This window comes from Oreochromis niloticus, linkage group LG15 (assembly GCF_001858045.2).
Source record: "Oreochromis niloticus isolate F11D_XX linkage group LG15, O_niloticus_UMD_NMBU, whole genome shotgun sequence".
Classification (NCBI taxonomy): domain Eukaryota; kingdom Metazoa; phylum Chordata; class Actinopteri; order Cichliformes; family Cichlidae; genus Oreochromis; species Oreochromis niloticus.
The window spans coordinates 13191682-13214962 of record NC_031980.2 but is presented as its reverse complement, the minus strand read 5'-3'; the positions used below and the strand labels follow the sequence as shown (position 1 = coordinate 13214962).

At 39.4% G+C, this 23281-nt stretch overlaps 2 protein-coding genes across 3 annotated transcripts; one reads left to right on the top strand and one right to left on the bottom strand.

The window, feature by feature from the left end:
- Nucleotides 1-370: 370 nt before the first annotated feature.
- hpcal1 (hippocalcin-like 1) lies at nucleotides 371-15879 on the top strand. Of its 2 annotated transcripts, XM_005463221.4 has the most exons (5): nucleotides 371-450; nucleotides 535-709; nucleotides 7081-7548; nucleotides 8593-8698; nucleotides 14948-15879. In XM_005463221.4, exons 3-5 carry the CDS (start codon nucleotides 7171-7173, stop codon nucleotides 15043-15045), a joined length of 582 nt encoding a protein of 193 aa, XP_005463278.1. In that variant the 5' UTR covers nucleotides 371-450; nucleotides 535-709; nucleotides 7081-7170; the 3' UTR covers nucleotides 15046-15879. The 2 variants fall into 2 exon arrangements, with proteins under 2 accessions (XP_005463278.1, XP_003458275.1); XM_003458227.5 differs by having other exon boundaries at nucleotides 392-709.
- Nucleotides 15577-22170, bottom strand: pdia6 (protein disulfide isomerase family A, member 6). Its single transcript, XM_003458228.5, has 13 exons — nucleotides 22009-22170; nucleotides 21526-21667; nucleotides 20861-20918; nucleotides 20171-20297; nucleotides 19452-19555; nucleotides 19210-19349; nucleotides 18650-18764; nucleotides 18118-18258; nucleotides 17806-17890; nucleotides 17432-17504; nucleotides 16880-17038; nucleotides 16702-16798; nucleotides 15577-16252 (listed from the first exon to the last, which is right to left on the bottom strand). The coding sequence occupies exons 1-13, from the start codon at nucleotides 22025-22027 to the stop codon at nucleotides 16187-16189; spliced, it is 1326 nt and encodes a 441-aa protein (XP_003458276.1). The 5' UTR covers nucleotides 22028-22170; the 3' UTR covers nucleotides 15577-16186.
- Nucleotides 22171-23281: the final 1111 nt, after the last annotated feature.

Below are 23281 nucleotides of genomic sequence, written 5' to 3'. Positions count from 1 at the left end.
TTCTGCCCAAGTCTCTACATTTTCCCCCAGATGTGAAGCGTTTATTTTAGATATTGAGCTAATAATAGTCTCCGTTGATAATTTTCCACTGAACTCTGCTGCGACAGTTCCTTACAGTGAAGCTGCGAGTGTGGAAGGATCCATTCAGTGTATCAGGGGGAGGGATTTAAAGTATTACTTAAACATTACAAAACAGGAAATTCCATTAAAATGTTTTTTAAAACACATGTCACGCTCATTCTGGCTTTTACTCCATCTCCCGTAGATTAAACTGCTATTGTTAGTAATTCTTCAATTGATGGAGAAGGTTCAATCTCTCTCCGGGACGAAGGAATCCCCCCCAAGGAGCAATGTGGCACATTCGGATGAAAACCGAGCTCTGTGCCACATCTTCCACTAAATGATAAAGCCGCTACACCGGGAGCTGGAAGCAGGACATACTGAATACTAGTAATAATAATAATAATAATATTAGAAAACTATCTTGGAAGAATACTTACAAGCTTTTTCATATTTTTTCTTTTGTCTGAAAAGTGTTAGGGTGACTCGAATATTTTCTCTCGTGTTGGAGTCGGTGGGAGGAGGTGTGAAGTTAAACTACTGTAAGTTAACGGTTAAGTTCGGCTGCTGGTGACGCCTTACAGGGAAACGTGGGCTTCAAACCTTTACTCTTTCAGCCGGAGGACCCATAGATACCTTCAGGAAAAAGGTAAGTTTATATTAATCTTTTAGAAACATTTCTCGTTACTGTGAAGTCCACTGTGCTTCAGTGGCTATACTCTTCCCTGGACTGCTGTGGTAGTTTCCCCAAGACAGGACTACACCCAGTCAAAACACATCTCATCTGCCCTGGGAAGTTGCTCAATTAAAAATATTATCAAAAATGCAGCTTAGTGGCTCACAAGTCTTAATACAGAATACATGCTGCAAAGAAAGCCTGATCAAATGTAATGCACTGTTTTATTTTATTTATTAGTCCTTGATTTATCCAGGTGAAAAATCTCATTGAGATTAAAAATCTCATTTCCAAGAGAGACCTGGAATCATGGCAGCAAAAGTCAAAAAGCATGCACCACATAACTACATAACAATTAAAACATATACAATATTCCGTACAAACATGTAAAAAATATACAGAAACAGATCATTAAAGTGATCAACAATATGCATCTAGCTAAAAAAAAAATAGCCTTAGACAAGGCACATTGAATAATATTGAAGCACATGTATTAAATGTATGCGGAAGCACATGAAGTAAATCAAACGTAACAGACAATGATTTGTGCTTCATAAAAAGAGCAAACATGTGTTTGTCCAAAAAATACTTGTGATTAGGATCAATAGATATTATAATTAACTAAGAGTGTGGCTGAATGTGTGGGAGGGGATTTAATTCATCTTGGTTTGATCTTTTTTTTCAAGGTTTCATGTATAAGTGACATGAACGAAGTATCAAATCAAGTTTTTAATTCACAGGTTGCTTAAAAATGCTATAGAAACTGTTAAAATATTAATATTATAAGTTCAAATAATCACTGCGTGACATCTTAGAAAAAATAAAGACCTGCCAGCTCCTTTTCTTACTATGGGATTGCCATCTAAAACACTGTCTTGCTAAATATTAAAAGCCTACTCCTTTCATCTACTATTTCACACTATTGTTGCTGTTTTTCTAGTTAATTTCACAAGTTTTTTTCAGATAAAAAGACCATAGCTATCATGTGAAGAGTACGCATCCAAAATTAAATACACCCACTCACCAAGTGTTAAAGTAATAAAAATACACATAATAATTTTGCTGTTGTAAGCTTGAGCGTGCAGAATAGCTAGATTAGGTCCAGTGCAGTATTATGCTTGGTAATATCAAGCGATGAATATAATACTAATGTTTCAGATTTAAAAGCAAGGAAATATTAAATGCACACACACACACACACACACTCGAGTCTCAATATATCTTCTGCCCTGCGTGTGCCCCAGATTGACTGTTACACTGCCTTTCCCTCATAAGCTGTAGCACTACTATACTGTTGCCTTGACTACTGGTGTGTCAGGGGACCTCATCCTGATCCACTGCAATGATTTTCTCTGACATGAGTTCAGAGAGACTACCACGAAGCACCGCTGAATGCGAGAATAACGGGAGAGCTCATTTTCTCCTTAGCTTATAAATACCTCACACCAACTCCTCAACCACCTGATGGAGTCCCAGTTACCAGTGGCTCGCGTACTCGAGGCTACAGCGCTGCAGAGCAGGCTAAAACGGGCACGCTTTCTCTCTGTGCACTGAGCCATATCAGGTTGTTTGGATTACATTCCCTTTAAAAGAGGCACGATGCAGAGAGCATTAAAAACATTCTGTCAGTCGTGTTTATCCAGAGTTAATGAAGGGAAAAGGTTCAGTGTGAGCCCGCTTGCAATATAAAAACAGGAGGAGTGGGGATGTCTGTTGTATTTGTACTGATTGACAAATGGAAAACCTAACAATATCCACTAAGAATACTAGTGGATGTTCACAGTTTAGAGGCTTTGCCTGAAAATACATTAAAACAAGTACTCGATTGTATCCTTTTTAAGAAAAAGTAATTACTTATGTACATTTAGATATGACTTTAAGCAGGAGTTGTCTTTTGATTGCCACGCTCACTAACAACTGGTGGAAACATAAGCATGAACTATTCGCTCTGTAAACACCTAAGGACAGATATATTTAAACATATGCATGCTGCATCTCTGTATCTGACTGTCATTGTAGTTTCCTTCCTGTTCTTCATGAAATAATGAGCATGTGGGAAAGAATTTTTTTTTCTTTGTTGTGACATAGCCCTACTCAGGAAATAAAGTGGGTCTAAGAATGACGAACAGCAGTGAAACGGGTTTACAGGAACCCCCGCTGTAGCCTTGGGGAGGGGGGATGCATGCTGCACCGGAGCTTGTGTGAAACAGTCTCATTAGGCGGAGAACCCACTGGAAAAAAGTGGACCATACGGAACAAGGAAGGCTATGGGGGTTGGGGACAGGGACAGGATCTGTTGCTGTGTAATCTAAGGGAACTGCAAACACTGAATGTGAACTGGCAATCTCGAGGGGCTGTAGTGTATCAACGGTCACAAGACTGTGTACAGCTCACCAGCTCTGCAACCCCACCAGTCAAGGCGGAGAGGACTTTATTTTCCCTGAACCACATCATTTCCTGAGCAATGCTGTGTCACAACAAAGAAACAAAACTTTAGTAAAACAGTCTTTGAAATCCCAGACCAAAGCTTGCATGAATAAGTAGGAATGTTTTAAATGTTATAAGCACTACTGCACATCTATTTATCCAGTTTATTAAATGAAATTACCAGAACTTGCAGCAGGTTAAAAAAAGATGCATTTTGCAGGAATACTTTTAATGCAGTTAACAGTTATAGTACAAAGAAAAATATTTGATCTGATAAAGAATATTTAAAAAATGCCTAATTAGAGTGGCAAGAGTTTGTTGTGGTTTTTAATGAACATATTTCAGAGGTCACTGCAGTCTGTAAGACTGTTTTGCAACCCACAGCGTTATGTAAGTATGTTTCTATTACTTACTAAAATAACTAGGCTAGAGCACACGCTGTTGCAAATTATGAGTATTTTCTCTTAGCCTCAGAGGATCTTGAAGCATGAGGGTAGCACTTTTTCCATCTGACAAGCTGTTGTGTTTCATGTGGCTTTGTGTTTGTTTGAGGGAATAAATAGCAACGCTCATATTTATGTCTACTCGGGCTCAGCCTGCGCACTGAGCTGTCCTGGAAAAGTCCATGTGACACAGATCTGAGGAGGTGCATCCTGTTGTATGTTAAAACGGAAGGACTAAAGTCAGGCCTGTAGGGCAGTGTGTGATTTATGCTGTGGCCCAGTTAAAACAGAGGCAGGAGACATGATAATATATTCTCAAAATAAGTATCACCTTGTCTCTAGTTGCTCAGGGCTGCTGTGAAATGTTGAAGTGTCTGAGACACCACAAAATGCTACTTTGTGGTCATGTGTTAGTATTTTTCTCTGCAACAGGAGGCAGAAGACTTTCACTCTGTTTAAGCCGTATAAGCAATAATAACACCTTGGCTTTCAGGACAGTTAGCCGTTTGGTCGATCAGCCTGGTCGCAACTGATGGATGGATGTATTTCCATTCAATTTTTTATCGACGCCCTTCCCAAAGGATGAATCTTTGCGACTTTAACGATTACCTGATTCAGGCCGACACTGCGGCAGGGTGGTTAGCACCGTTGCCTCACAGAGAGAAGGTCCACCAGGCAGCCGGGGACTTTCTGTGTGGGATTTGCACTTTCTACCTGTGGCTGAGTGGGTTCTCACCAAATACTCTGGCTTTTGCCAAAGACAAGTTTGCAGTTCTAAATTAACAGTAGCCTTGAATATGAACAAATTAATGTTTTTCTGTGTATCTGTGTTAGTCCTGCGATAGACTGGCGACGTGTATGTGTCGCAACCTGCCTCTCACCCCATGACAGCTGAGATAGGCTCCACCTTGGATAACCTGAAGAAAATAGATGGATGGATAGACAGCAAATAAATGGATGAGTTTCAAAATGGCAACACATTCATCAACTTTGGTGTATCTCAGATATTTCATTAGTTTAGAGTTTGATTTTTGTCCAGTAGTTTGGCATTTGGCCACAATCCTAAAAACTAATGACTTTCCCATCAGCCCAAAGTGCACCTGGCTTCTTGTAGCTTGGCTGGGTTTTCTTCAGCTTTGTGTTCCAAAGTCAAGTTTGGACAAATCAAATCTAACATGTAAACAAATTTAAACAAGGTATTTATACTACCATTTATCAGCACCTTGGTACTTGTTATAGTTGTCATAGCTGTAGCTCTTTGATTATATAGCTACAATTGTAAATGACAACTACAATAAATAGTATAAACTTTATTCTTATTCTTATTATTTTTTCTTGATTGCAAGTCTTTAAGTAGTGGTAGCAGTAGTATCCTTCAGTCAACAGATATGCACTCGTGAACCCACCCTTAGACAATTCAAAGTTTTCCAAATTCCTAATTTTGGAATGCAGTTTGCATGAGAAAAGAAATCTGGAGTGAGAAATTAAATGTATTATTGTGTTGTACTTTGATTTATTTTTGTCTGTCCAGAAGCCTGAGAGACATGGTTCCTTGTTTGACTTACAGACCTCTGTGCCATTCTGTGACTTTGATTCATAAACCTACAGGAAATTACACCTGTCTGGCAATTATAACAAATATGGCGTCTGTTTCAAAAGGACCTCATCCAAATTCAAGCCGCTCTCATTTGTTCTTCGGCAGATGGATCGTTCTGTTGCCAGAAAGACAGGAGCGCTGGGATCCCAGTAATTGAAAGAGAGAGAACATGGGTACAAAGCTTCTCTCCCATAAATTCATTATATCAGCACAGAGGAGTGGAGGTGTTTTTCAGAAAGATTATTATATAATTGCACTGTGGGTATTAGCAAAGCAGCTCATATAGTATAGCTGGAAATAGTTTCTCTTCTATGTGTCATACTTTTTCCATTCTTTCTTCCTCCCTACCCCCGCACATCTCTCTTTCTGTCCCTCCCACTCACACTTTACCAGATGCATGTGAAAGATTAGCTCAGGTTTTGGCCAGTTTTTCCTCAGTTTTCCAGAAAACATTATAACAAATGTGAAAGTCGCTTTCTCGTTCTGTGACACAGAACCACAAACCAACCATGCTAAAAGAAAACTTGAGGTTATTTCATAGGATCAGACAGACAATTTTTTTTGTCTTCCTGCTTATTCCCAGCAAGTAAGAACATTTTCCTTCTACAAAAACACAAAAAAACAAAACAGCTGTTTTCTCTTGTTATTTTGGGGGGGAAAGTCTGGCACGTTCTTAACACCTTCCTCACTTAAAATAAAGATGCAGACATATACATGATGACACCTACATCACACATTTTCTCTGAAAATGTCAAAACCTTTTTGCTCACCGGCAAACACATGTCAGCGTCTGCTTCATAATGAGTTCTATGCAGGAGGTTTTATTTTGGATGTGATGTGTTTATGCATCCTCATATCACCAATCATGAATATCCCTGTATACATGAATAAACAGATTTTGCAGAGTAGAACCATGGAAACAGAAGCAAACTACAGAAAGCAAACGTGAATAGAACCAGGTGGTCAAATGCTTCACTGGCTTTGTCTTTTCTGTACGTATTTATAGCGAGTGTATGTGTTAGGTTAACAGGTACGCTGCATTTAAACACTGACACATTTAAGGAAAATGAAAGCAGTAAATACTGGACATTAAAATAAAATCACTGCAAGAAGATAGACAACAGTTAAGAAAAAGAAAAGACAAAGAGAAAAGTTTAACTTTAAAGACCTCTTTCAGTTATTACATACTTTTTTTTTTTACCTTAACACTGAATGTTTAATGTCTTGAAACAGTGTGTGTCTTAATGTGGTTTCAATGATCCCTCGTTTTGCAGTGGCATCTTTGCTCTTGTATTTTAAAACCAGTGGACATGTCTATGGACTGACTTGGATGCTCATTTACGTGCTCTCTGAGTTTGCTCTTTAATCATTGTGTCAATTCCATCTTCTTAAAATCAGTTAGGAGATTCATTTTCCCATGAAGGTGAGGATTATTGTCAAAATGAATGTTTGGCCTTCTCAGTGACAACAGTCAGTATCAGCCTGACCTTTTAGAAAGTGGCTTTATTGAGAATTACAATGCCCCAGGACACTTGTCCCTCTACCATGCAGTGAAAGGTCGATAAATTATCACCATGCCTGACAATTAATACTGTATCCACGGAGACCAGACCACCCCCTTGCTCCATACACATGTGTGCACACACATAGTGTTTTGTTAACATCTGCGTTGTAATCTTATCTCTATTTTTTTTCTTGTGTATGGACCCTGTTTGAATTTTCCAGACTTTTTCCCCCTCAGCTTGTTTGCCTGAAAAACATCCTCAGAACATGTTTTCTGATGAAACGCTGCTGCAAACTGAGTGGAATTATTGACCCCATGAATCATTTATGATATTCACACAGGGATATTAATGAGGGTTATTGGTCCCCTGTAGGAGCAGAGGAAGCTGGAAAGTAAAAGCACAGGGAGTGGAGGATAGGAAACACCAGCCCGGCTATCACCCTGCCTGCGAAGGTGCTTTGTCATGGGGAAACAGAACAGCAAGCTGCGGCCCGAGGTCCTGAACGACCTGAGAGAAAACACAGAATTCACCGACCATGAGCTGCAGGAGTGGTATCGCGGCTTCCTGAAGGACTGTCCCACCGGCCACCTGACTGTGGACGAGTTCAAGAAGATCTACGCCAACTTCTTTCCCTACGGAGATGCCTCAAAGTTTGCCGAGCACGTCTTCCGCACTTTTGACACCAACGGCGATGCCACAATCGACTTCAGGGAGTTCATCATAGCCCTGAGTGTGACGTCTCGTGGCGGGCTGGAGCAGAAGCTGCGCTGGGCCTTTAGCATGTATGACCTGGATGGGAATGGCTATATCAGCCGGGCAGAGATGCTGGAGATAGTTCAGGTGAGGACATACTATGAGCTGTGTGATTGATACTACAGAGCAGAGGTTTCATGTGTGCGTGTGTGTGAGCTTATCACATTTTAATAAACAAAATCTAGACAAATAACAACGAGAATTGGAAAATAAGTCAAGAGAGTAAATTAGTTTACAATAAACGATCACTTTTTACATTTTTAACACTTTTACTGTATATACGACAATGAAATGACATCATTTCCTTCTATCAAACAATTAAAAAAAGATGTAAAATATATTATATAAGCCAAATAAAACATGCAGTTTTTTCTTATATCAGTAATAACTAAAAATATTTATATTATTCAATCATTCTTTTTATGACTGTTAATAAATAAGTTCAGCTCTAATTTTTTGCTGTTATATGCACTTTAGCCTCCTGGTAATGGCTGTTTTTAGGTTCAACAGTCATCTGCAGGCTGTCCTTTCTGTTTTCCTTATCACTGTGGCTATATTTACTCTTCCAATATGGTGGGCTGAGCAGCCTGGATATTGGCTTAGTCCTTCGTGCTTGTGGAAACAAATGAATGTGAAAAAAATAAATAAAATAGAGACTATGCACTGGGATCACACCAGCGGCAATACTAATGAGCGCTAGGACCACACCCATTTAAGAAAATATTGTTTGTACACTAAATAAAGGTATCACGTATAGGGAGTAATAAATACAAATGAAAAAAGAATGATGTGGAAACACAACAGAAGCCACGCTGTTGCAGCTGGCAGAAAGCTTTCTGTTTTCCAGAATGACATATTTCTCTCCTTTACTTAATCTAATTTTAATATTATACAAGCAGATAAGTGAGTTCAGAAAGACCTACAGCGGGTGAAACGGCAGGATCTTTTGTTGTCAGACCAACATCATTATCTGCTAGCTAACAGAAAACAGGTCAGAGCTTTCAGACAATATAAGCAAAATGATGTCAGTGGCAACGGTTATTTTTCATCAGTGCGCCCTAAAAGCTTCACGCACGTAGCCAACAAAATCAATACACACATCACAGGAGTCATTATTGTCTTTTTTTATAGGCAATTTACAAGATGGTGTCATCAGTGATGAAGATGCCCGAGGATGAATCAACACCAGAGAAAAGGACAGATAAGATCTTTAGACAGATGGATATTGACAATGATGGTAAGACTGGTTATTTCCATGTGCTGTATACATCATTGTGAACCAAATTGTTCTTTTCACAGTAAATAAATAAATCGACTTTTTATTAATTTTTAATCAGTATGCTGGTCATGCATCTGGTCCAGCTAAAACTGGTCCTGTTATAGATGGAGAATTTGACATTGGGAAGAATAAAGTCAACACTTTAAATTGCTTGTTAGTAAAATTCACAGCCACTGTGTTTGGCCTTTTACTTGCAATGAGTTTGGCCCGCTTTTGCTTCCAGAGCTACCCCTAATTCTTTGTTGTGCAGATTCAACAAGGTGACGAAACATTCCTCAGAGAGGAACTGGGCTCCATATTGACATGACAGCATCACACAGATGCTGCAGATGTATTGGCTGCACATCCATGATGCTAATCTCCACCGCATCTCAGGAGGCTATTTGAGTACAGTGAACTCATTGTCATGCTCAAGAAACCAGTTTAAGATGATTTGAGCTTTGAGGAATGGTGCTTTAATCCTGCTGGAAGTAGCCATCAGAAGACGGGTACACTGTGCTCTTTACGGGATAGACATAGTCAGCAATAATACTCTGGTAGGCTGTGGCATTTAAATGTTGGTATTAAGGGACCCAAAAGGAAATAACCCCCACACCATTACACCACCAGCAGCCTGAACTGTTGATACAAGGCAGGATGGATCAATGCTGTAATGTTGGGTATGCCAAATGCTGACGGTAAAATCTGAATTTCGAAATCTAAATCGACTAATCAGACCAGGCAACACTTTTCTTTAGTTTAGTTTCGATGAGGCTGTGTGCAAATTGAAGCCTCGCTTTGCTGTTCTTAGCTGACAGCAGTGGTCCTCTGCTGCTCTAGTGCATCTGCATCTGATTCAACATGTTGTGCATTCAGATACTCTTCTGCATACCTGGATTTATTATAACTATAACTATTATTATAAACCAAGTTACTGTTGCCTTCATATCAATGTGAAGCACTCTGGCCAGTCTCCTCTGAACTCTAAAATCAACAAGGAATTTTGGCCCAGAGAACTGCCGCGCACTGGATATTTTCTCTTTTTTGGACCATTCTCTGCAAACCCTAGAGATGGTTCTGTGGGAAAATCCCAGTAGATCAGCAGTTTCTGAAATACTCAGACCAGCCTGTCTGGCACCAACATGCCATGCCACATTCAAAGTCAGTTAAATCACCTTTCTTTCCCCTTCTGATTCTCATCTTCAACTTCAGCAGATCATCTTGAATTGCTGCCATGTGACTGGCTGATTAGATATTTGCATTAACAAGCAGTTGAAGAGTTGTGCCTAACAAAGTGGCCAGTGACTGTATATTTGGTGTGTAAACCACCTGATAAATACTGTTTGGATAGTTATTGTAAAGTTGTGACAAGTGTTGTTGAAACTTTATTAATGGCTAAGAGATGCTGTGAAGAGTATCGATAAACATTAGACTGATAGCTACTATAAAACTAAATCTGATGTTTATATTAACTTTTCAAGAGTGCATACGTAAGCAGGTTAGGTGGCTTTAGTGAAAGGTTGTGGACATCTGGTTTTAGTTTTAGTCATTATTGAGTTCTGTTTTAACTCACGCTTTACTTTTGTTTTCACTATCTGCTTGGTTGGATGTGGCCACAAAGAAAAAGAAAGAAAGGTTAGGTTTAGGAATTGTAATTACTAAGGGTACTCAGTCCATCAAAAAAAGTGATACCAAGGGGTCTTAAGTGTGACTAGTTGGTAGTGCAAATGGTCTCACTACTGCCACCGGTGCAAGACACCTGGTGTTTAATCTCTGAGACACCAGCAGCTGTTACCAAATAGCAGTATTTGATGCCGTGGGAATAAGGACAGGTTGACTGATTACAAATTCAGACCAAATAATATTTTTTTTCCAGTTAATTTGCTTAGTTTTTATTATTTATTTCTCCCTTTGTGCCAGGGAAAAGAAATCTTTGTTACAACAATAACTGACCTGACCTTTCAGCTCTTCATTACGAAATTTAAAAAAACAAAAAAACCCACACAGATTTTCTCATGTTCTGATGTAGTGTTTAAAATACAATATTAGTAGATACCAATATTAAACAGGTATATCTAGTAACAGTCAGTTTACATTTTATTAACATTAGTTATGATAAATATTTTTTTTTAAAAACATATAGTACTGTGCAAAACTCTTGAGCCACCCCTCATTTCTTTGTATATTGTCTCCAAGGAGTCAGACTTTTTTTTGGTAATTTTTTGTAGTCTTAAGCACTTTAAAGTTTTCTAGGCTTTTTATTTGGACAGTAACTGCTTTTTCACTCATTTTCAGTCCTGTCCTTGAACCTGACACCTTTTCGGGGTTTTTTGTTATCTTGTTAAGCCACTAAGCACTGACATATGAATCAAGTATTAAAAAGGGCACCTACCTAAGACAATGGACTAGTCTTGTGTTTACACATAAAATACAACTTAGCCATTGAACTGCATTTTTAGGCACTTAACAGCCTGGTGCAAAAACATACAATAACATTTGATTTCTTAGAATCCAATTAAAATGACAAACATAACAAAGTTTGACAGGCATACAGTAGTATTTTTGAACAAATAACGTTTACTCCTAAAGAGCTCCTAAAGAGAAATCGACATATCTCTACATGGTGTGCAGTGTGTACTTAAAAAATTTGAGGAAATAGGACAAATCATCTAAGCCAGCATGCTCCCTTTAGAGTAGTCATTACATTGAAAGCCTACTCTTACCTCCACACTACTAACTTAGCGTAGTATTAGCCTCCTCTCTTCTTTTGTCTTTGGCCAACAGTAACATAGTTTCCACCGTCAACCTCTTGGCTAACAGCATCTGTCGTAGTTAACCTGAGCACCGACCAATCTGATATGAAAATCTAATTCTTGATGAGAATGAGATTTCCATACAATATCTCAATCTTTCAATATTTCCACGAGCATGTTTGATTTGAAAAACTTTACCCCTGCCCATCCTAACACAACCCTCCCCATTTATCTGGGCTTGGGACCGGCACTCCCCAGACCTCAACATTATTGAAGCAGTATCGGATTATCTTGACAGAAAATGGAACAAAATGGAGTGAGCATCCAAAGAAGAGCTTTGAATGAGCTTTAGGAGGCCTGCAGAACTTTTCCTGAAGTCTACTTAAAGAAATGAAAAGAAAACTTACATAAGAGAGTTCAGGGTGGGTTAAAGAATAAAGATGGTCAAACCAAATATTGACTTTCTGACTCTTCAAACTTTGTTTTTGCCCTTTATATTGATATTGATATTAATATTTATATATATATTACACACACCTTATGTATGTATTTACCTTTATGTTTGCATGCTTCAGTATTAGTGTAGTATTTTCCTAGCAAAATATAAAGAAATTAGGCCTCATGTGGCTCAAGACCAATGTTCCCTCTAAGCTGCGCACGTGCGCAATTGCGCACTGCTTGCACGGTCTCTGCGCACAGAAAATCTGTGTTGCGCACAAAAAAAATTAACCTGAATTGAAATTAAAATGAATACTTTAACAATTCTGTTTTGCAGTGTTAGTCAGTAAGTGACTGGCTGCTCCCATATTGTATTAGAACGATGCCACCTTATCCCATAGTCCAGCCAATAATGCGATTTACATTCGTATATACGCAGCTAATCAACGTTGTTGACAGGCTATGACAGCGTCCTTATGTGCCGACACCGGTCTTTTAGCTGGCAAAGCGGCGTGGCTAATGTGGAGTGAAGCCACGTTAATGACAACGTGTACAACCATTGGAGATGTGAGCAGGACAGACGGAACAATTGACGGAAAAAGTGTGGACTTTATACCAGTATTTAAATTGTGTTGATAGGCCACGTAAAACCAGAGTTATGATAAAAATATTTGCAATGTTTGGTTTTCTTCCTGAATACTATCGTTGTTTATATTTACTGCGGGAATAAACGGTAAAAACGGCGTTTTATAAGAAAAAAGGCTCGAAAGCACTCTCCGCCTGTGAGCAAAAACAAACTCCACCCCCCTCTCCCTTTCCTATTCGTCCAAAAAAGTACCATGTCGACCAATCAAAAAAATGATATGGCAACGTGGGATCTAGTTGTTAAGAAACGGGGGGAAGTTTTAGGAGTGACGGCGGTGTTCTGAGATGTGAGAGATTTGCGACGTTTAGCGCAAATCTTGTGTAGTTAGTGTGTAGTGTAGTTTTGCTGTGTGTGTCAGAACAATGAGGCGAGTACTGAATGTTACAGGTGTTACAGGAGTGATACATCTCCTGTTGTCAGGCCTGCAGGTATCAGGCTGCTGTTCTCCTTTATCTCATAGTGGACAGAAATTATTTTTTGGAGTGGCACAAATGATTTGTGTGGCATCAGATTTGATGCAGAACAGCTGATTGTTCTGTAAATAGTTTGAAATGTTTATTTAAAAATGCCTTGGCTGCATTTAAAAAAAAAAAAAAAGCTGCAAAAATCTTTGTTGTTTGCCAAACTGAGTTACTTTTTTGAAGTAGTAACTATATAATTAATTGCCCAGCATTGGTCATTATATACTATATTTTGCAGACAGAGAGTTACAAGACTCTCTCCCAGACCACAGACTCATAATACAAGTCAGAGCTTTTTTTAAAAAAAGAAAGAAAATTGTGTTTTCAAAATTGGAGTTCAAGTTATTTTTACTTCCAATAGTGTTAACATACTACACATGTCAATGACTAGATTTTTTTTACATTTTCATTGTAAGTGGGCTAAAGCAGTTAATTAAAAGTAGTCTAACATAAATGTAAATGCTGTAATTTGATTATTTTAATAAACCATGTAACTTGGATGGATTAGATGCCGGCGCGACCACAGTGCACACGTCTGATGTCGCTCACAGTGGTCCAAGGGATCGCTCAGGGAGTTTGTGTGTTCGCTCAGACACATGAAAAATTAGAGGGAACATTGCTCAAGACTTCTGTTCAGTAGTCTGTTGTGAAAGATTAGTTATGTAACAGCTGTTTACATGCTAAACCATGACTTGCAGAACACTTTTGGCACATTGATTCATGTCATATCACATGAAGTAGTTATGATTGGCTCCCAGCCTGGTGATCCACAGGCTTACCATAAATGGATTGACACTTAGAGTGACTTGAATGATACATCAAAAAATGCAAGAGTCGTACTTTCCTTACTGAATCTGACACGTCACAGCTCAAGATATCTGGAGCTATGGTGCTGGGCAGGAGCGTTTTGTTTTGACATTGTGAAGGTCAAGCTGTGTCTCAGACAGACGTTTTAAGACATCATGTGATGCCATATGCCACGCCTGAAACCACAGCTGCAGAGGAGGGTAGAGGGTAAATTGCAGGCTGCATCCGCGATGCTCAAGGATGTTTTTTCCACATACCCATGAAAGCTGGGAACTGCACTGAACTACTTTACTCAGTTTTCCGAGGACCAAAACACCATAATAAAATTCTGCTGAAAGCATAACACATCTGGAGCTCTAAAAAGAAAGGATGTTCCTGGCGGCACACAATCTCTCAAACACAGGCCACTTCTCATCATAAAGTCCAAATTTCACATTTTTTTGGGATGGTGTCATTGCCACCTGAAGGAAACCTAACACATTTAAAATGAATCTTTAAGCCCATAGAGCTAACTGGCTAATCAGAGATCAAGACCATTGAGGAGCTTGGGGAAATCTTACCTGATTCTTGCCTAGTGTGGGCCCACTACCTTCCCGTTAGTCAGAATATTGGCGGCAGTAGCACTTCTGTGATTGGTCACCAGACCCAGTAAGTTACAGAGTGAGTGAATCTCTTATCTAATGCTATTATGTAAGAAAAAGTAGGTGTTAGACTCAAAAAAGTGTAATTTTCTACTGTTTCATCTTAGAATAAAAAAAACCCTTTTAAACAAAATTAAAGGACACCTTATATGTTTTTACCTAATTTCTGTCATATGTATACTATGAGAGTGATGAATGCTCAGGTAAAACATGGTTAAGGTTTCACATCTCTCGTGCAGGACTGCACTCCCATAGAGTTACATACATACAGCAGCGTCACCTGCTGGACAAGAAACATGACGGCTATGAATACTACGATTCTGGCTCAGGTTCTGTGTAATTTATTTTAAACTACTTAATGCAGTGTTATTTGTCACCATCTCAAATGAAACATCAGTAGCCGATTTTTGTGGGTAGTTGCTGCATGTAAAACATTTTCACGTTTTACTGCTCATAACTGATATTTTCTTCCCCCCCGACAGGCAGATTGTCTTTGGAGGAGTTCATTAAAGGTGCCAAAAGCGACCCGTCCATTGTCAGACTGCTGCAGTCGGATCAGGGAGCCTCTCGTCAGTTCTGAGGACACAGTGAAAGTGATCACACCCTGCAACTCATGCACACCCACATCCCTCCAGCTTTGTGCCGTTTGTTCTGACAGAGGCTCGATCTTCATCACAGCCCCTCCTCCTTTCATTTTAACACTCCATGTCTTAATGTTTACATTAATGTACACTTTTCTGGTCAATGTGGCTTTTTCCTCTGTGGACAATGAAGTGCATTTTCAGTCGAGGCATTTTTTTTTTCGTGCATTTCAAAACGTCTCGTTTTGAATTGGTTTTTACCCATTTGCTGTAAGTGCCATATCTTTTATTTATGCTTACAGGATTATATGCTTTCAAGTATTATGACTCTCATGTTATACTAAGAGGAAACTAATTAAATCACTTAATTCTATTCAATTTAATTGTTAAAATGTGGCTTATTGTTGTTCAAGATAACAGTAGCTTGAACTGGCACAAGCTGCTGTATTTAACAAGCTCTCTCTATGCCTTTGGTATTGCATGTGCTCAGTGAAATGAGTTTACAGTTCATGTGAATAATGAGGCAGTGATTATTTTTAATTTCTTTTTATTTTTGTAACAAAAATGTCCTTTTGTTTTCACACAATTGAAATAAAGTTGTGTAAGGAAAATCTACACAAAAAGTCCCCCCTTGGTATCCCCTTTGTCCTGGACACACATGATGCAAACTCACCAACATCCTCAGTCACTGGTTTAAAAAGAGAAGACACATTTAGTCACATCAGGTGGGACGTTTAAGTGTTAATTTGACAAGTCCACATCTCAAAGTAGGTGCTTGACGAGGGCAGGAAAGGCAAAGTTTTAAAAAGTGAAACAACGACAAAAATGTGACATTCGGAAGCTCCACCCTCCTCTCCTCAGTGGGCGGCAGCTGTATAAATATGCGGCTTCTAGCGTTCAGCAGGTATGTGAGAAAGAGTTCACTCAGAGGACAAGACACACTCTCCCCTCCTTCCTGTCCCTCTCGTGACTGACAGATGATGTGAGAAACCGCAGGTGTCTCTCATGTGTCTTTTCAGGAGTATTTCAGTAACTGGGCGACCGGGCCTCCCATTCGTCCACAGGAGAGGGAAGGTGGATCGCACAGGACCAGACCAGACCAAACGCAGCTAGTCTGGATCAGTCCTGCCCCGTTTGGACTCATAACTCGTCCCTGAAGTCATCGAGTTCTACATCACTGAGGTCGTAGTCCTCCTCCACGGGAAGCTGAGGATGACAGAGCGTAAAATAGAGACGAGCTGTCAGCAAAGACTGAGATGGACTGAACCTCTTCAAAGATTATTTAAAGAGACAAGAAGGTTATCTGGATTTAAGAGCACTACAATATTGCATAATAATGCAGATGGAGTACATAGTTGCAGTGCAGAGGTGGTACAAAGCTGGTAGACATTTATTCTGTTACACTAAGCAGACATACAGATTCAGAGTTTAACTACAAATTGCTTGCCCTGGACTAATAGTTTGTCCCACTGGGACAGCCCATAAACCTTGGGTTCGGGGAATAAGCCAATCCAGTCATTCTGGTCCTTGTCTATGTTCAGCTTGAGTACCTGCTTTCTGATTCACCTACCACTTAAGGTTGTTTTACTACCCTATGCTAGTCTACATGCAGTGCTACACATTCCAACCATTAGGTCAATGTGATTCCCACTCACCTGTCCATCTTTGCCGTCCCATGGTTCAACAGTGTGAATCTTGGGCATGACGCCACCTCCCAATGTGGCAGTTGAGCCACGGCCCACAGAAAGCTCCCTGAAAAGATCAGCACATGTGAGTGACGCTGCACAGCCTACTCCAAGTTGTGTAATGTATTTGTTAACTACACCTCCTTACCTGAGGAACTCATGAATACCGGTCTCACTGAAGGAACCCCTGAGCAGAGCAAATTTCATCTTGCGTGTGTTGATGGCAGCCATGGCAGGGTAGCCGAAACCACCAATACCAAGAGAGGATTCCAGCTCCATCTGAGCCCCTGCCTCGGTCCACAGCCAGCTGAGAAGAAAGAGTCGGCCGTTAATCACCGTCAACGTTTCCCTTACTATATTGTTGATTGTAGCTTATGTACCTAATCTCCTCTTTCTTTAAAGGGTGTGGCAATCTGAACAAAACTTTGCACGAACATCGTCACACATACTGCAATTATTAACTTCTATATGTTTTTAAAGAAAGAGTCATTATACATCCCAATTCTTATGATTGTTATATTCATCATCCAGCTGCGAACTTGATGTTACACTCTCCCTTACATAACCTGTACGAAACTCAATGGTCACCAGAATTTGTCCTTTTGTTCAAGTCACCACTAAATAAGGAATGAATATGAAACTTTTCCTACTAGAATTTAGTGATTTTTACACTAATGTATGTCTGGCCTTGGGTGCTTACCCCCACATCTTCTTCTTGTACTTCTCAGCCATTTTCACCATCACATCCAGGTAGCTGTTCCTACCGGCCGCGCCTGTTAGGACATAAGAACCAGCGATGATCAGTGATTCAGGAATGAACTGTTACTGCTTCTGGTAACTCTTCTGCTACCTATTGTGAGGTATAACCTTACAGCTCAAGGCGGAAACTTTTTTCATGCATTAAAGATACGTTTTTAATGAATATTGGGAGCCCACTAAAGCCATGCTCAAGTCATGATTATTGAGATAAAATAAGTTGATAAAAGTTTAAAATGATTTATTTTCATTAAGGGCAAAAATGTCAAAGAATCTAACAAGAGAAAGCCAGATCTGAGTTCATGTGTGTGATCCCACCTGTGTCCAGGATGTGTGGCAGGACAGCAATTATACACAGCTGACTGTCCTCACAGGTCTTCTTTAAGACGTCTTCACTGAGAATCTGAGAGACAAAGAATTTAAAGTGAACACAAATTTAATTTATTCTGACATGAATTTGCATTAGTTTTTATTGCAAAGTGCTTTCATCATCATACCTTGTATACACCCTATATGTTTATACACCCTAATATATACATATACATGACAACATTATCTTCAATTTGCATTTTAAACCGTGATTAAAAACAATTATATATGACTTTATCGTACAAATACGAGAATACTGACCTCCAGCAGTTCTGGAGGAGGAGCATTGTCAGAAAACAGATCCAAAGCCTTCTCAATAATGTCACCGCGGGTGCGACCTCCTTGGTAGTCTTCTGGCTCCTCACCTTTGCGGAAAATCTTGATGGTGGGAAACCCACGGATCTACAGAGGAATGATTATCAAACAAGAAATCAAGGTCTGCAGTTTTAACTTTGAAGCTGGGTTTCCTCAGGCAAAGACATTCTGATTTAATTAGTGTGACGCGACTAAATCCACACTACAAAACGCATTTTTAGAGCTTTGAAACTTAACATTCTGCTAAAAAGCAGCAGAGGCTTTGATTCAGTATCAAACGCCAGTAAAAACACGTAAGTGTAACAGAGACCATTACAAACGACTCGAGAGTTAGGAAGTATCCAAGGCAAAGTGCCCACTGGATTATTGTGCACAATAATCAAGTTGTCCATTTAAAATTAGCCAAGAAAACATGCAAATTTTTATTTTCAGGCATAACCAAAGAGTGCACCTTTTCAAGACGTCAGCTGTTACTCACCCCATAGCGACCGGACACGGCCTGGTGTACAGTAGCGTCCACAGCTCCGAGGCGAACTTTGCCCTTGGTCTGCTCCTTGACAGCTGTGGCTGCAGCTGCCCATTCAGGCTCCAGGCTGTCGACAAAGGAGGAGAGGTGCTTAGGAAAACTTTATCATTTAGCTAAGAAAAGTTTTGTTATACACTTTCTAGAATTATGCTTCTGAGATATTAACATTTAAATCAAGCAATAAACTTTACTTTCTTCAGAAATATCAAATGGTATTAAAGGTATTGGAATAAAATCCCTCAGTCCTCACTGAACAGTTTTGAGTGGGATTAAATTCTAATGGAGGATTTTCTGTGAGGTCTGTGGCTTATCCAGGCCTACTGGGCTATTGTTTCCTACAAGGAGCAGTGCCAGTCAAGAAACAGGTTTGGTGAGGACAAACAAAATTCTATTATCAGGGTTTAGGAGAAGAAAAGGATACGATCTCATTCCAACTGCACTAGACTGTTACAGTGAGAGGATTACACAGTTTCCTACTGCTTGGAATTAACCGTTTCGAGTAGCAAACTCACTTCTTGCAGTGTCCACACCAGGGGGCGAAAAACTCCACCAGCCACACATCATCACTGTCCAACACCATCTTGTCAAAGTTGTCATCAGTGAGCTCGACCACATCTTTCTTGTTCCCACCACTGCTGCCACCGCCACCGCTCTGTTACAAGCAAGTTATCAGTAACATAAATCAATTCATGTGTGTGTTCTTAAAGCTTTGTGATTTCATGCAAGTGCAAAAAAAAAAAAAAAGGCTCATTACCTGTTTGTAGTCAGAGCCACCAGACCTGCCGCTCAGCCTCTCTTTCACCAGATTACGCAGAGCGTTCATGGCTCCATCCACAATGGCCTGGCTGCTGCGTCCACCTGGGTGGTTGTCAGAAATGCAGATTTCTGTTAATGCAGCCTCAAACACAATTACAGGAAGAAAGGCCTTGAAAGCTATGAAACAAATATCCTTTTTAAATACAGTCTTTTATACAGGTCTCATATAAGCCCTGAAAGCAATAAAATACTCTGTGAAGTCACAACTGTGCTTGATAGACTCGAGATGACCCTGTTCACAGGAGAAGTAAGGATCAGCAAACAAGGTCATAATGATATGATGGACTGAGCCTGCTGGAGAAATAAAACATTTTCGCCATAGACTTCAGGAAGGTGACCTTGTGTAGGTATAAGTACACGTAGCAGGAAAGTGAACTTCAAATTGGATGCTATTACACAGGATGACTTTTCTTGCTATTGCTCATCTCTATTCTCATCCAATAGATGCTTCTGCTTAAATTGTTGGGGGTCTTCTGAACTTTCTTCATCAAGATAAGTTGTAAGATTATTTAAAAGTTAAAACACCATCCCCCTTTCTATTAAATATTATGTTCAGCTTATCAGTTTACTCAGCTTATTCAGTAGGACTTGAAGATTTCACTATAAAAATTACTTTAAATTTACACATAGGAAAGTTGTAGCAGCAGAATTCTGTACCTTGGTACTCCTCTGGTTTGTTCTTATTAGCGCCAAAGATCTTGATGGTGGGGAACCCTCTGACACCATACTGGCCACCCAGTGACTTGTGCTGGTCAGCATCCACAGCACCAACTTTGACAATACCCTGAGGAAAAGTCACAACACACAAGTTGGGTTATGCAGCTTCTAAATTTTCATTCAGGTCAATTTATTTTTATTTGGCTTAAAACAAAACTTTAGTTTGCATGCCAATGAGCAATTGACATTAAACTGGGATTTCATCGCAGGAGTTGCCCATATCAACAATACTGTGTGGAAAAAGGAGAAGACATTTAATGAAATAAACAAGTCGTTTTTAATCTGGATCCTGTCATCCCAGGTTGGATAACGTCTTATTTTTTCCTAGTTTTCAACAACAGAAAAGTTAAGTATTTAGCACCTCTTTCTTACAGACAAATATCCCTCATTAAGTAACTATTCTTTTTATATTTAAATATCAAATAAAGGCACACACACATAACCATCCACTGAATGCGCTGTCACTAAAATTACTGTGAAATGTAAAGTCAACAAAGCCCACCGCTGAATATTTCTCCACAACAGATGTAGGCGTTTTTAATGCAGAAGAGGCGTTCAGCTGAGAAAACAGGCTGTCAATCAGAAAGTCTACAGGACATCAGATAGATGATCACGGTAATTTGTATTTACCTTGAGGGCAGTAGCTGCCTTCTTCCAATCAGGAGCTAGATTTCGACAATGGCCACACCTGTCAGAGAGCAATAGAGAAAGTGAAACCTAAATCCATGTTTTTATATACAAACTCATTTTAATGTTAAAAAACACAACCGTCATTTTGCCAGTGTGAGATTTATTCTACAGTCCTTCAGTAATGACCTGCTAAATACAACACACAAACAGCTATGTGGCACCCTTATTAGTCACTGAACCAAATGCTCTGGTATTAATAGCCAGTGAATATTTAACACTTTTGATTTGCATAGATTTCGTGCAGTCACATCTCCGCCGACTGCCTCTTGTTGCAGAATTGAGTTTTGCTATACCAACCCTGTGTGCACGCAAGCGTGTAGACTGTGTGCATCTATGCACAAACTATTCTCACTTTGTGTCTCTGCTGAGCACTTTTGCACGAGATGGTGCTCAACCTAAGGAGGAGCTACCAGCTTAACAGACAAGTCTGTTCCTATCACAAGTACAGATGTAAAACAGATGACTGGATAATAAAACACAAAGATGAGAAACTGGTATTTAAACTATAATCACTGGCTGCTCTTAGAACACTTGTTACCACTAAAAGACAGAAAAAAAAAAAAAAAAAAAAAAAAAAAAGGTCCATCACAGTTATACAAACTCACCAGGGAGCATAAAACTCGACCAGCCACAGACTGTCACTCTGGATCACCTCTCTGTTAAAGTTGGATGGGGTGAGCTCGATAACATCATCACTAGCCGAGTACAAAGCTTGGACAGCCAGAACCAGAGAGCAGCCCAGTACTCCTGAAACAAAACATGAGGAAAAGGATGACTCCTAGCAATGCATGCTCATTCATCGAAACAGCCACACTGGTTTAAGTAAACAGCGAAAAAATGTCTTACATCTACTTGTGTGCAGTTTATAATGCACATTTACTTAACAGAGAAAGGAAATGAGTTTTATTATTTCATTCAGTAGACGATAACGAAGGCCTGGCTCGGTTCTCTGAATCTTAACTTAGCTATTCAAGCTAACAAGAGGAGCAAAAAAAAACCCCAAAACGCCGCCAAATTCACATTTAGTTAACAAACCCACAAACCTGAACTTTAGTATAAGCAGAAAAGCTTCTACTGTTGTCACTCACCGAATAAAAGTGGCTTCATGATTTCAGCTTCTCTATGCTCGTCTCCTCACTTACAACAACACAGTCCGCTGCCGCTGCGTCGCTCACAAAAGTACATAGAAAAATCTCACCGTGGCCCACCCTGATTGGTCCGCTAATGCCGACGCTTGAGCTCAGCCAATCAGCGCGCGCCGTGTAGTTTTAATGGAACCGGTACACTGAAGACGGGAGAGAGTGGACGGAGGAGAAAGGAAGCAACACATGTAACTGCAGCAAGAGGATGTGATCCGTGAGAAGGCTGACTCATTACAAACAGATGGGATGCGAGTGTACATATTAAACACATTATCGTACAGAGTTTGCTTATGCAAAGGCATGCAAAGATAAGCCAAACTTAAAAGCTAAGTTATGCTTTTCAGTGTAAATAATACATAACCTTTACTTCTCAATAAGTTTTTAGACAGCTACAAAGATAAAATAATACTAAAATAAAAATAAATGGTATCTATTTGTTACTATATTATTATCATTGTTTATTGAATTGTAATTATTTTAATGGTTTAATATTAACAATGCATTATGCTTTGCCTTAATGTGAAACGCCAACAATCTAAACTACATTTTTTTTGTAACTTTTCCTCATCATAAAGTGTAAAGAGACATAAAACTGATGCGCACACTCCCTGACAACTTCATTAGGTACACCTGGTCCTTAATGCAAATATGTAATCAGCCAATTACATGATAACAACTCATTGAATTTAGGCATGTACTTGAGATGACCTTCAAACTGAGCATCAGAAATGGTAAGAAAGGTGATTTAAATAACTTTGAATGTGGCAGGCTGGTCTGAGTATTTCAATATTGCTGTTCTATTGGCATTGTTACTATGTGGAGTGGTATATTCTGATTGTAAATTTGTTGTTTGGTTTGGGTTAGGACCGGAGATAAATGTTAATGTTAGTTTGTTCCCTGATTTTTGGTGCTCACTTGTAATATAAGTTGGATTGTAGATAGGGGGCAGGGTTTAATAAGAATATTTTCTTCTTCCTGCTCCTTTTCACACATGGTTGTAGTTGTAGTGCTTTATTGATAGAAAGTGTGGTTGGTTTGTTTGAACTGTTGTACCAAGTGTGAAATAAATAAATAAATGAATGAAATGAAATTTTCCTGCTCAATCATCTCTAGGATGAAAAAAAGGTACCTTTGGCTGCTCCCTTATTTCCTAAGAGGTTCCCACATGGAATGAATTCACGTGCTTTCATGTGGCATGGATTTTACACCAAATGCACTT